Source organism: Mustela nivalis, assembly GCF_964662115.1.
Source record: "Mustela nivalis genome assembly, chromosome: 8".
NCBI lineage: Eukaryota > Metazoa > Chordata > Mammalia > Carnivora > Mustelidae > Mustela > Mustela nivalis.
In genome coordinates, this window is record NC_139027.1 from 34,367,017 (window position 1) to 34,381,104 (window position 14,088).

Sequence of the window (14,088 nt, forward strand, 5' to 3'; positions counted from 1 at the left end):
TCGAAGACAGCAAATTGCTGATTAGCACTGGACAAGGAGGCCAAGGAGGAGCGTGGGTCTCATGTGGCCAGCTTTCTCATTTCTCCATAAATGCTAAAAGTCCAGATTTTTCATGAACTATCCCAATTTTTAAGTAAGGAGTCAACAGCCAAAAATACCCCTGCAGGTCAAAATTGGCCTAGAAACTGCTATAGAGGGTGTGCATTCCTTTGGCTTACTATTATTTCCCCTTTCATTCCTTTTTCAACAGGCTCTAAGTGAGGTAACGTTCAGCTCGTAGCTGCCATTCCACAGGCGAGAACAGGTTGGTTAACTCGGGGTGGGAAGTCAGCGGTGCCTCGTGGCCCCGGGGACTCTGATGCTGAGGAGGAAATTAAGTCACTGCCTTCAGGGAGCTGGTCCTGCCAAGAGGGCAGCTAGCTGCCTTGGCCTCTGTGAAGGAATGAGACAAACATTTGGGTGCGAATAGGGGCCCGGGCCGGCCCAGAACGAGGGTCTTGTTGACACGTATGGGTTTCAGGTGGAACGGGTGAGAGTTTTCTTTCAACTGTTAAATACAGAATTGAAACCCAAAGTAGGATACCAGTAATTCCCACACACACACTCTTTTTTTTTTTTTTTTAAAGATTTTATTTATTTATTTGACAGAGAGAGATTACAAGTAGGCAGAGAGGCAGGCAGAGAGAGAGAGGAGGAAGCAGGCTCCCTGCTGAGCAGAGAGCCCGATGCGGGACTCGATCCCAGGACCCTGAGATCATGATCTGAGCCAAAGGCAGCGGCTTAACCCAATGAGCCACCCAGGCGCCCCCCACCCCCACAAACACACTCTTAAATCTCTCGCTGGGTGGGTGCTTCGGGTTCCTCAGCTGGAAAAGGAGCGGACTGCCACCCCTCGCCAGCACAGCTCACACGGGACGGTGGCCAGTGAGGAAGAAGCAGGTAGAAAAGCTCTTGGGCGAGGAGAGGGGGCTAAGCAGGAGGACGTTTCGCTCTGATGTGAGGGCTCCGGGAAGTAGTATCGCGGAGACAGCCTATCCGCGGTGGGCCTGAAGTCGCAAGAAGTGGCCAGAACCCGAGTCGGGGGTGACCGGATTCGCGGATCTGGGCGCCTCGGCCCCGCCCACCCCACCCAGAAGGCCGCGGGTCAGCTCTGAACGTTCACCGGAGACACGCCCCACTCACGCTTCAGGCGTGCGACCCGGAAGCGGAAGGGGCTCGTCTCTTTCCCTCTCCTGTGCGTCCATCCTGCGTTGTTGCGGCAGAGCGGGCTGCAACGGTTTTGGTAGCTTGCGGTGAAGGGAGCGGACTCTGAGATCCCCGAACAGCCGCCGCCATGGCGGATGTGACCGCCCGTAGCCTGCAGTACGAGTACAAGGCGGTGCGTGTGGGCTCGGGGAACGACCCAAGCTAGGAAACCCACTGGGGAGCGGGAGGCGGAGGTTCTAGTCTGAAGGCCTGCAGGTGAACCACGAAAACGGAGTCGAAATCAGATCCGGGAGAAGGTGGGGGTACATGGCGACATGAATAACCCCTGTAGGGACTAGGGCGGGAGGGATAGGCTAAGAGCTCTGCTAGGAGTGTTTGTTCCCTGTCCCCTCGGCTCCATACCCGCCCCTTTTGTGTCACCCCCAGCGTGCCAACACTTTTCCCAGGTGTGGGTTATCGCGGGCAGTGTTAGGAGCCAGGATCGTTCAGTTGATTTGATCTCTCTTTTCTCGTGCGCAGTTGTGTGGCGCTCTTCCATCTTAAGGAAGTGCTTATCAGCACTTAGTTGCTGCAGTTCTTACTAATTTTGATATTATCAAGTCGTATTCCTGTGATACAGGAAGTGGCCCTACTCCTGTCAGTACTTGGATAACATTGTGATCTTTTCAGAACTCGAATCTTGTCCTCCAAGCTGACCGCTCTCTCATTGATCGGACCCGGCGGGATGAACCCACGGGAGAGGTGCTGTCCCTGGTTGGGAAGTTGGAGGGCACCCGGATGGGAGATAAGGCTCAACGGACCAAACCACAGATGCAGGAGGAAAGAAGAGCCAAGTGAGTATCAAGAAGAAAATGATTTTGGGGGGATACAAAATCCAACTCTTCTTGAGCATTTGAGCAGTGTTTTTGCCAAAATGTTTAGTGCAAGATGAGTACTGAAGTGAGAAAACAACTCTTATAATGATTTTATTTATTTATTTATATATTTAGGAGACAGAGCAAGGGTAGGAGCAGAGGGAGAGGGACAGACACGTTCCCTGCTGAGCAATAGCCAACTCAGGGCATGATCCACCACTCTGAGATCATGACCTGAGCCAAAATCAAAAGTCGGACGTTTAACCAACTGAGCCACCCAGGCGCCCTGAGAAAACAACTTTTAGACCTTTTTCTAATATAAATGTTTCTGATCCTTAGGGAGATCTTAATTTTTTTCCATGGTATTTTCCCTGTCTCATTAACTCTTTTTCTTCCATTATAAACTTCCCACCCCTGCTTCTTTCCTCTGATGTTGCCCACTTCTGCTTTCATTGGTGTGGACTAATACTGAAGTATCCATAATATGAAAGACAGGTTGTTTTTTTGTTTTTGTTGTGTTTTGTGTTTTTTTTTTTTTTCTTTTTGGGGGCTATATTTCAAAACTGAAATGGTCATTGAACTTTACTTGATCCTTATATTTTGAAATCCCTGATATCTTTGTCTCTTTCCTCCCATGATGAAGTCTCAAAATATTGGTAGGCCCAGTTTTAATTAGTTATATTTGGGTTTGTTTGTTTTAAGATTTTATTTTTAAGTAATTTCTGCAGCGTGGGGCTTGAACCCACAACTCCCGGATCGAGTTGTTTGCTCTTTCGACTGAGCCAGCCAGGCCCCCTTGATTAGATATATTTAGAATGAGTTAATACGTCACTGGTTCTCCACTTTGCAGATTATGGCTTCCTTTCCAGGTTTGTTACAATTTGTTGGGAATCAATGGCAGTAGATTCTTTTGGAGCCTCTTTCTCTGGCTGGAAAAAGAAAATGTATGTGAAAGGTGGCAAGTCGAAATTCGATTAAATAGTGTTGTCATGCCAAGTAACAAGGGGTCCTTTTTCAAATGAATGAGGAGGCTATCTCATTGCAACGTTTATTGCATCTAAAGAGAATAACAAAGGATTCCCTTCCTGCTACTACTGTGTTCCCATAAAGATGGCCTAGTGGAGGGACACCTCGGTGGCTCGGTTGAACATCTGCCTTTGGCTTGGGTCATGATCCTGGGGTCCTGGGATCAAGTCCCATATTGGGCTCCCTGCTCAGTGGGGAGTCTCTGTCTCCCTCTTCCCTCTTCATGGTTTCTTTGTTTTGTTTTGTTTTTAAGATTTTATTTATTTGGGGCACCTGGGTGGCTCAGTGGGTTAAAGTGGGTTAAAGCCTCTGCTCTCTGCTCGGGCTCTCTGCTCAGTGGGGAGCCTGCTTCTTCCTCTCTGCCTGCCTCTCGGCCTATTTGTGATCGCTCTGTCAAATAAATAAATAAGATCTTAAAAAAAAGATTTTATTTATTTATCTGATAGATATCACAAGTAGGCCGAGAGGCAGGCAGAGAGAGGGGGAAAGCAGGCACCCTTCTGAGCAGAGAGCTCCATGCGGGGCTCGGTCCCAGGACCCTAAGATCATGACCTGAGCCAAAGGCAGAGGCTTAACCCACTGAGCCACCCGGGTACCCCAGATTTATGTTTTTAAATATTACCTGTGTGCCATGAAGCTGAGGAGAAGAGGGTAGGCTTGATTTAGTTTTGCTTTTGGGATGTAGGTTGTGCTTGTTAAACATCATGTGTTCATTAGGCGAAGAAAGCGTGATGAGGACCGACATGACATTAACAAGATGAAGGGTTATACCCTGCTGTCTGAGGGCATCGATGAGATGGTGGGCATCATCTATAAGCCCAAGACTAAAGAGACCCGGGAGACCTATGAGGTGCTGCTCAGCTTCATCCAGGCTGCCCTTGGAGACCAGGTGAGGAAGCCAGAGGGTGAAGCTGTGTTTTTTGAGAGGGAGAGAGTCACAGTGGGGAGGTACCAGAAGAACCTTGTCTGTGGATTTTTCTGTGTGGGCCATAGCAGTTTGTAGAAGTCGCTGATATTTAGTGAGCATTCACCTTTTGTACTTGCTTTCAGTCCTCACGTTAGCTCTGTGACTAGGTGCAATTAATACTCATTTTCCATTTTATCAATGAGAGATAAGAGGCAAGGAATAGTTGGGTAATTTTCCCACATCACAGAGGTAGTATTTGGCAGGGCCACCGTATGAGCCTGGGTGTTCTCTATCCGGAATCCCTGCTCTTGATCCTTATACATGTGGGATTAGATTAAGGGTCTTTATAAGTCTCAGAGGCTCTGGTGAGGATGAAGAATTACCAAAAGTTTGATGGGCTGGAGGAACACTGAGCAGTATCTCTGTCCCCTGGAGAAAGGCGCCAGACTGTTATGGAAGCGGGTCCTAATCTTTTAAAATCCACCTACCTAATCTTTTTAAAAACAGATGGGTTTTCCTACAGTTATTGCGTTGTTTTTTTGTTTTTGTTTTAAAGATTTTATTTATTTATTTATTTGATAGCCGGAGATCACAAGTAGGCAGAGAGGCAGGCAGAGAGAGAAGAGGAAGCAGGCTCCCTGCTGAGCAGAGAGACCAATGCGGGGCTCAATCCCAGGACCCTGGGATCATGACCTGAGCCAAAGGCAGAGGCTTTAACCTACTGAGCCACCCAGGCACCCCAGTTGTTGCGTTTTTTAATTAATAGTAATGAAAATGGTCAGAACATGTATTCAGGTTTTAAAGAGGTGTGGGTCTTTATAGCCCGTTGTTACATAAAGCTGGCCAGGGATGTTCTGTGTCTTGTTCTAAATTATTTTTTTTTTTTGCCGCCAGCCACGTGATATCCTTTGTGGGGCAGCTGATGAAGTTCTAGCTGTTCTAAAGAATGAAAAGCTTCGGGACAAGGAAAGAAGAAAGGAGATAGACCTGCTGTTGGGTCAGACAGATGATACCAGATACCATGTGCTAGTGAACTTGGGCAAAAAGATCACAGACTATGGTGGAGACAAGGAAATCCAGAATATGGGTAACTGAGCTCTTTATGTCCTTATCATATTAAGTGGTTGCTTTTGATCTCTAAACTTGATTTTCAAGCCTCAATCATTAAAACCTCTGAATGTGTCCTTGAGTTCCCATAACTTGTTGGGTGTTTGAGAACTTGTGATCTATGAATCCAAGTCCATAGATTGTAACAGCTGTTTCTTAGTCTTAAGACCTTTTGTATAGAACCTAGGGGAAAACGTAGGCAGAGCCTATGTGGAGGTGGGGGTGGGGTGTGCTCAGGTGGTTCAAGCTGTGTGAGGCTGTGTCCAGGGTTGGTGGGTTAGAGAAGGCCTTAGTGGTGGCAGTATGAATGACTCTCTTATGTTAAGTGTCTTCATCTCTGGGTCCTGAGACCATAGATATGTAGTGAGGCTGGGTAGGTCAGGTAGTTGGGGAGGAATTAGCTCCCTAGTGCCTCATTTCACTAATTTATTATTGTTTTTTTCTAATCCCTTATTGTTGCAGATGACAATATTGATGAGACATATGGTGTGAATGTTCAGTTTGAGTCTGATGAGGAGGTGAGTGATAAAGCAAACCGATCCATTGTCGGTTATATTGTTAAGGTGAGGGGACTACTTCTGGCGTAAAGAAGCTCCCTAGCTTAAGCCAGATAAATTTTTTTTTTTTTTTTAAAGATTTTATTTATTTATTTGACAGAGAGAAATCACAAGTAGATGGAGAGGCAGGCAGAGAGAGAGAGAGGGAAGCAGGCTCTCTGCCCAGCAGAGAGCCCGATGCGGGACTCGATCCCAGGACCCCGAGATCATGACCTGAGCCGAAGGCAGCGGCCCAACCCACTGAGCCACCCAGGCGCCCTAAGCCAGATAAATTTTTATGGTCTTGTATGGGTGTCAGCTTTGGGCATAAATACTACTTTTTTTTTTTTTTTTTTTAAGGTTTTATTTATTTATTTGACAGAGACATAGCGAGAAAGGGAAAACAAACAGGGGGACTGGGAGAGGGAGAAGCAGGTTTCCTGCTGATCAGGGAGCCTGTTTCGGGGCTTGATCCCAGGACCTTGGGATCGTGATCTGAGCAGAAGGCAGACGCTTAACAACTGAGCCGCCCAGGCACCCCATAAATGTTATTCTGCTAAAAATTTGCTATGGTTATCTTTAGGGATTTATAAAGCAAATTTATGCTTATAAATGTAAACATAACAATACTTTAAAACCAACCAAGTGGATCAGCAAAAAGACAAAAAGTACATTGTATACCTTCATCAAGGGTGTACACCACTATGTTTTATTCCATTTCAGTCTTACTGTGAGAATTTTCCACTTTCAGTATTGTGTCCTGCTGCCAGTTGCTAAACCATGCACATTGGCCCAGGGCCTGTTACTCATGGCTGTCTAAGTAATAGTTGTAGCACCGATAAAATTTACCAGCTCATCAGAATTCTTGAATATAACTAAATAGGTACAAGTGGGACCCTTGAAAAAATTTTCAGAGTTGCTTTATGGTTCTCAGTGGGCAAGTTTGGCTCAGGTAAGGTGCTGGCCTCAAAATCTCATATACTGAGTAAGACCAGAAGCAGGGGTAGCACAAGAGAGTCAGAGGAAAGAGCCCCCAGCTGGGAGCCATGAGATCTGAAGTTTGGCCCTGTATCTCAGGCAGGTCATTTTGCATGTTCCTCCTCCATCTGCTAAATAAGATGCCTGAAGTGGATGACTGCTAAGCTGCTTCCTGCAGTGTAGTTAATAGGATTATTTTTTAAAGATTTATTTATTTTTTTTTAAAAAGAGCGAGAGCATGAGTGGGAGGGCAGAGGGAGAGGGAGAGTTAATGTCAAGCAGACTCCATGCTGAGTGCAGAGCCTGACCTAGTGCTTGATCCCAGGACCCTCAAGATCATGACTGGAGCTGAAATCAAGAGTTGGTTGTGCACTACCCAGGTGCCATGATAGGATTTTTTTTTTGTTAGTTTCTGTTTATGTAATCTCTGCACCCAGCATGGGGCTCGAATTCATAACCCTGAGATCAAGAGTTGCATGTGCTCCAGGTTTGTTTGTTATTTAAAATCATAAAATCCAGTTAACTAGGGATGCCTGGCTGGTGCAGTCAGTAGAGCTTGTGACTCTGGATATTAGGGTTTTAAGTTTGGGCCCCACATTGGGTTCAGGTTACTTAAAACTTAAAAATAAAGTGGTAACAAACTACAGGGGAGTGTTTCACTTGTAGCATTCATTCATTTATCAGATGTTTTCTAATTAAGTACCTCTTTGTAACCCGATCCTATGCTAAGTACTGAGTACTTACAGTGTGAGAGAGTGTGAGTAAAGACAGTGGAGAGCGAGCTAAGTGGTCTCCACATCTCTGGATCACTGTGTGTTTTCCCAAGCGTAGTTTCTTTATTGTTCTTCTCTCCTGTTAGTTGATAGCTCTGTTTTTTTTTTCATTTATTGAATGTGCGTATACGAGAGAGACCGTGATCCAGTTGGTTGCCACTGTGGCAGCCTAAGGGGAGAGGCAGAAGAGAGGGTAGAAGCATCTCGTGAACCCGTGCCAAGGGGACTTAGAGTAGTGAGATCATTCAGTTACGTGTACTCTGGAATAAGGCTGACCCTGCCTCCGGGAAGCTATTGGTTTCCCCCAAGAGCCATTATTCCAGCCATGGAGCTAATTTTAAGGAACTCAAGGGAGAGGGTCTGTGGTGATGTTAGGGTCACCTCCAAATCATGAATTGGTGTTGGGCTATTTTTGTAGGAAGGTGATGAAGATGTGTACGGAGAGGTTCGAGAAGAGGCGTCTGATGATGACATGGAAGGGGACGAGGCTGTGGTGCGTTGCACCCTTTCGGCTAACGTAAGTACGGCTCTTCCTTGCCCTTTGCTGCAAGGCTAGGCGATTTCTGGGTGTAGGGTTTGTTTCTCCTACTTAGGTCCTGTTATATACTAACTTACCAAGGTAACCTTTTATAGGAGCCATATTAAACTTTTTTTTTTTTTTTAATTTTATTTATATATTTGACAGAGATACAGCAAGAGGGGGAACACAAGTGGGGAGTGGGGGAAGGAGAAGCAGGCTTCCTGCCAAGCAGGGAGCCTGATATGGGGCTTTGATCCCAGGATACTGGGATCATGACTTGAGCTAAAGGCAGATGCGCAGTGACTGAGCCACCCAGGTGCCCCCTTAATAAACTTTTCAGTGTCTTGATTTTATTAAGATTTCAGTCACTCATTCTTCCCAAAGGCATGTGTTGATGAAATGTTAGTTTGGTATGCTTCTGAACTCGATATAACAGGGTTTTGTTTTTTGTTTTTGATTTTAATTCTGGGAAGTCCTCAAACGGCTGGTAGGCTCTGGGTGGCAAGGGGAATTTTGTTGCAGGATTATGTGAGAGCAGTTGGGCAGACGGAGACATGGTGTGAGCTAACGACCCGGTTACTTCCGTAGCTTGTAGCCTCAGGGGAACTGATGAGTTCCAAGAAGAAGGATTTGCACCCTCGGGATATTGATGCATTTTGGCTACAGCGGCAGCTCAGTCGCTTCTATGATGATGCCATTGTGTCACAGAAGAAGGCAGATGAAGTGTTGGAGATCTTGAAGGTACGGCCAAGATGTTGTTTTGTGCTCATGTAGGTGTTTCAGCAGATGGGACAGTGGATGAGGCAGATGGCTGCGCTGTTACTAGTGGCATTACCTTCTCTCTGCAGACGGCCAGTGATGATCGGGAGTGTGAGAACCAGCTGGTTCTGCTCCTTGGTTTCAACACGTTCGATTTTATTAAAGTGTTGCGACAGCACAGGATGATGAGTGAGTATACAGTGGTCCTTTCTGGAGCACGTATGTAATGTGTGTGTGTGAAGGAGACGCTTAACTTCCATAGCTTCGGCGCCTGTTTTTGTTAGCTTGCTTTCTACCGCAGCCCCTCCTGTTCACCTTCCCTTTCTTCCTTTGCTGTTGGCAGTTTTATACTGTACCTTACTGGCCAGTGCACAGAGTGAAGCCGAAAAGGAAAGGATCATGGGAAAGATGGAAGCTGATCCAGAGCTCTCCAAGTTCCTCTACCAGCTCCACGAGACTGAAAAGGAGGATCTGATCCGGGTAAGACCTGGGTTGGTTTATCTGCCTGATTCCCGAGCTAGAGTGTTTGCTTTGGAAAAGAGGCATCAGTTAGAAGATTGTAGCTTAGGAGTACCTGGATTTCTCAGTTGATTGAGTGTCTGACTCGATTTCTTCTCAGGTCATGCTCCTCCTTGAGATCGAGACCCATGTCGGGCTCTAAGTTGAGTGTGGCGCCTGTTTGGGACTTTCCCTCCTTCTGCCCCTTTCACTCATGCACGCTCTCTCTCAGAAAAATTGTAGCGTAAAGCTGAATTCCTATTACAACGCGATGTTGAGGGGTGCCAGGGTGGCTCAGTCATTAAGTGCCTGCCTTTGGCTCGGGTCATGATCCCGGGGTCCTGGGATGGAATGCCACTCAATGGGGAGTCGGCTTTTCCCTCTGCCCTCTCCCCCACCCTGCTTGCGTGCTCTCTCTCTCTCTCTCTCTTGTTCTATGTGCATCCTCTCTCTCAAATAAAATCTTAAAAAGTTGGGGGTGGGTTGAAGAAGTAAAGTATTTCTCTGAATTCTTTGAGGTTTGTCACTGGTAGAAATTAGAATTAACACACTCACATTGGTGTGGTCAAGAGTCAGCCGGCTGCCTGTTGTCTTCACCAGCACCAGGGGCCCTTCACGGTTTACACAGTAAATCATGGTATCTACTGAAAATGCAGGGATAGAACCCGTATGTTGGCTGAACACAGAACCCACACTTCTACCCTTAGGGTTAGCCCCCGCTTCCCCCCCTTTTTTTGTAAAGATTTTATTAATTTATTTGACAGACAGAGATCACAAGTAGGCAGAGAGGCAGGCAGAGAGAGGAGGGGAAGCAGACTCCCTGCCCCCCGAGCAGAGAGTCCGATGCAGGGCTCGATCCCAGGACCCTGGGATCATGACCTGAGCCAAAGGCAGAGGCTTTAACCCACTGAGCCATCCAGGTGCCCCAAGTGTTAGTCCTTGATGCTGAATTGTTGAACATCTACTTTTGAAATCTTTGCAGTATGCACTGTCCTTTTATATATATATATTTTTTTTTACAGGAAAATTTTTTTTTTTTAAGATTTTATTTTTTCATTTGAGAGAGAGGAGAGTGTGCACACCCATGAGTGGAGGGAAGGGCAGATTGAGAGAGACAACAGACTCCCCACTGAGTAGGGATCTTGATATGGGGCTTGATCCCAGGACCCTTAGATTATGACCTGAGCTGAAATCAGATGCCTAACCTACTGAGCCACGAAGGCCCATCTGCATTAAAGCTATTCACTTGCTTTCATCATTCTGGTTGTCCCTGTGGCAAGTGTCTGAACGTAGAGGACTGTCTTTCTGTCTTGGACCTTACTGGTCAGCACCTGTGAATCAGGCTTCGCTAAGCAGGGACTGAAGGGGACCAGAACCTGCAGTGGTGATGAATTGTTGTTCTTTTGCCTTTCCCATTGCAGGAGGAAAGGTCCCGGAGAGAGCGAGTGCGTCAGTCCCGGATGGACACGGACTTGGAAACCATGGATCTGGACCAGGGTGGAGAGGTAAGTCTCAGGGTCATTTCCAAGGTGCTTCCGGATGGGAAGTGCATTTGTTCACCTCGCTCATTTTGTGTTTTTGTTTTTTATACTCCTAGGCACTGGCTCCACGACAGGTTCTGGACTTGGAGGACCTGGTTTTTACCCAGGGGAGCCACTTCATGGCCAATAAACGTTGTCAGCTTCCTGATGGGTCCTTCCGTCGTCAGCGCAAGGGCTATGAGGAGGTGCACGTGCCTGCTCTGAAGCCCAAGCCCTTCGGTTCAGAAGAAGTGAGCGAATTGCTCTTCTCCGTTTTCTTCAGTTTTCACCTCCCTTCCAGCTTAGATTTTAATTTTAGACCACTGGCCAGAATGTGGCCTTGTCTCATTGATGGTTTATCTGTGATGTGGAAGCTGCTTCAGGGGTCTCCGTGTTTTGATCTCAAGTCTGGGGAACAGTAGTGAATCTCCATCAGCAGAGAGTGCCATGGGGGGGCAGTGCCAGGAGGTGTGGTCCTGGCCATCCCCCTGAAACAGCCTGCGCCAGGGTGCTGCCAGCAGGATGTGAATAGCGTTTCTCTCTTCTAGCAACTACTTCCTGTGGAGAAGCTGCCCAAGTATGCCCAGGCCGGATTCGAGGGCTTCAAAACCTTGAATCGGATCCAGAGTAAACTCTACCGTGCTGCGCTGGAGACAGATGAGAACCTGCTGCTGTGCGCACCTACTGTAAGCATCGCCCTGACCGCTCTGCTCTGGCAGGAAGTGCCGTCTGTTTTCTGTGGCGAGATCGTTTGTCTTCACCCATGTCCGTCCATAGCACCTCCCTCGCCTGCCCCAACTTTTTTCTTCTCTGATGGAAGAGATGTTAAATGGTCAGATATAATTCCCACGACATGCTCCTGTATCTGTTCTGGTGATAAGCCTGGGAAGTGAGGGCAGGGGAGCAGACCTTCTCATCCCTGACTTCCACCTTAGGGTGCGGGTAAAACCAACGTGGCCCTGATGTGTATGCTCCGAGAGATAGGGAAGCACATTAACATGGACGGCACTATCAACGTGGATGACTTCAAGATCATCTACATCGCTCCCATGCGGTCTCTGGTGCAGGAGATGGTGGGCAGTTTCGGAAAGGTAAGGCGGTGGAGAGGTATTGGGGATGGGTCTGGGGCATCACTGCTTCATTTGCTGAATGTGAACTTGATTTGTTTCGGATATATGTTTTTAGTGTTTGTAGTCTAATTCATTTGATATCTCCCTGCTGGGTTGATACCTCCTTCCAGTACCTCCCTCTCAGACTTCCCAAAGTGTGATGGCAAGGCCCCCTTTTTTTGCCTGATGTGCCTCTCCTCCACCTAGCGCCTGGCCACCTATGGCATCACTGTTGCAGAACTGACTGGTGACCACCAGCTGTGCAAGGAGGAGATCAGCGCCACTCAGATCATCGTCTGCACCCCTGAGAAGTGGGACATCATTACCCGCAAGGGTGGGGAGCGCACCTACACGCAGCTTGTGCGGCTCATCATTCTGGTGAGCAGGGAGTACTTGGGGATGTAGAGACCAGGCCTGGTCAAGGAGGGTTTCCTGGGATTATTTTTATTTATTTATTTATTTTAAAGATCTATTTACTCATTTGAGAGAGTGAGCAAGTGAGCAGGGAGGGGTGGGGGTGGGGGAGAGAAAATCTCACGCAGACACCCCACGGAGCCCAGAGCCCACCGTGGGTCTGGATCTCATGACCTGAGCTCGTGACCTGAGCTGAAATCAAGGGTGGGATGCTTAACCAACTGAGGTGGGTTTCAGTGCTGACCATTTCTTCCATGCTTTCTTCCAGTCACTAGCCTGTATGGTGACAGCTGTTGTCAGCATTGCTGTTACCATTAAATGAGAATTTGCACTTAATTGAAGAATTTCTGAGGATGTGCATGGTATTTGCCATGTTGTTCCTCATGTGTTTTTTATGTCTGGAGTATTTTGAAATGAATGTCAACAGACATAACTGATTGTGTCTTCCCAGGATATTAAAGGCTTTATAAATGAATAATCCATTCTCAGGGAATGAGGAAGGAGTCAGGAGATTGTGTTCCATATACACAGAAGCACACAGGCAAAAATGACTTTGAGTCTGAGTGTAGTTTCCGTAAGTTGTCTGGGAGAGTGGAAGGAGGTCCTGCGTGTTGATTTTCAGTATCCTAGAGCAGGGGTTGGCTGACTCTGGCTCCTGGTTTTGGAATACAGCCGTACCCATTTATTTACATAGGGTTTACAGCTGCTTTTCTGCTGCATTGACCCAAGTTAACTATAATGGACTCTTGAATAACACAAGCTTGATCTGTATGGGTCCACTTGTATATTGATTTTTTAAAGGTAAATGCAGTATTGTATTATAAATGTTTTTTCTTTATATTTTTAAGTACCTTTTTTAGCATACTTTGTTGTAAGAATGTAGTATATAACACATATGAAGTACATGTTAGCCAACTGTGTATGTTATTGTAAAACTTCTGGTAAAGGGTAGGCTATTTGTAATTCAGTTTTGGGGGAATGAAAGTTATGAGTAGATTCTTGACTATGTGGGGGCACCCTAACCCTCTGTGTTGTACAAGGTTCAACTCTGTTTGTAGCAGAGATTTTATGGCCCACAAGCCTAAAATATTGATTGCCAGCCCCTGCTTTTGAGCCTTGCTAGTTCAAAGTTTTTTATTTTGTTATTTGACAGAGAGGGAGATGACAAGTAGGCAGAGGAGGGGGGGAAGCAGGCTCCCTGCTGAGCAGAGAGCCCAATGTGGGGCTCAATCCCAGGACCCTGAGATCATGACCTGAGCCGAAGGCAGAGGCTTAACCCACTGAGCCACCCAGGTACCCCAGTTCAAAGTGTTGTTACAGGCAGAGTACCTGGCCCCATTCCACGCCTACTAAAATATAATTTTTTTTTTAAAGATATTTATTTATTGAGAGAGAGAGTGAGCCAGGAGAGCTAGAGGGAGAGGGAGGGAGAGAATCTCAGTGCAGAGCCCCTGGGGCTTGATCTACTTTTTAGTGATATGCCCTGCTGCATGCTGAAATTCAAACAGCACTGCATTAGGCTATGTGAGCTCATCCTTTGATTCACGATGTCTTTTGCAAGTACAGAGTAGTAGGGATCACTGTGCAGAGGTGAAGCCTTGTGTGATAGAAATACTGTCCGCGCAGAAGCTTCATTTCTGTAAAGAAATTTTATCTTTGAAGTTGTGAGCTCATTGACCTAAAGCATCAGATTTTCTTGCATTAAAGCATATGTTTCACTAAACTAGCAACACAGCTCAATGGCCACAGCATGGTATTTCCTGGGGTATTTCCTAGTGAATGTTGTCTCACCCTTTGGGTTTCTCTTGCTGGGATCCCTTTTCTTCCTTATTGGGCATATCTGGTACATATTACAAGACAGGACTGTTCTCTGGAAAGAGG

General features: G+C 46.7%; 1 protein-coding gene across 1 annotated transcript in view; it reads left to right on the plus strand.

The window, feature by feature from the left end:
- Positions 1 to 1,127: 1,127 nt before the first annotated feature.
- SNRNP200 (small nuclear ribonucleoprotein U5 subunit 200) overlaps positions 1,128 to 14,088 on the plus strand; it is a 30,270-nt gene continuing 17,309 nt past the window's right edge. The window contains exons 1-14 of the mRNA XM_082743279.1: positions 1,128 to 1,378; positions 1,876 to 2,039; positions 3,804 to 3,975; positions 4,888 to 5,080; positions 5,563 to 5,618; positions 7,806 to 7,904; positions 8,496 to 8,648; positions 8,756 to 8,855; positions 9,010 to 9,146; positions 10,586 to 10,669; positions 10,762 to 10,935; positions 11,233 to 11,370; positions 11,620 to 11,775; positions 12,001 to 12,171. Of these exons, the coding sequence (XP_082599405.1) occupies positions 1,334 to 1,378; positions 1,876 to 2,039; positions 3,804 to 3,975; positions 4,888 to 5,080; positions 5,563 to 5,618; positions 7,806 to 7,904; positions 8,496 to 8,648; positions 8,756 to 8,855; positions 9,010 to 9,146; positions 10,586 to 10,669; positions 10,762 to 10,935; positions 11,233 to 11,370; positions 11,620 to 11,775; positions 12,001 to 12,171 (1,842 nt within the window). The 5' untranslated portion in view covers positions 1,128 to 1,333. The remainder of the gene's footprint in view (positions 1,379 to 1,875; positions 2,040 to 3,803; positions 3,976 to 4,887; positions 5,081 to 5,562; positions 5,619 to 7,805; positions 7,905 to 8,495; positions 8,649 to 8,755; positions 8,856 to 9,009; positions 9,147 to 10,585; positions 10,670 to 10,761; positions 10,936 to 11,232; positions 11,371 to 11,619; positions 11,776 to 12,000; positions 12,172 to 14,088) is intronic.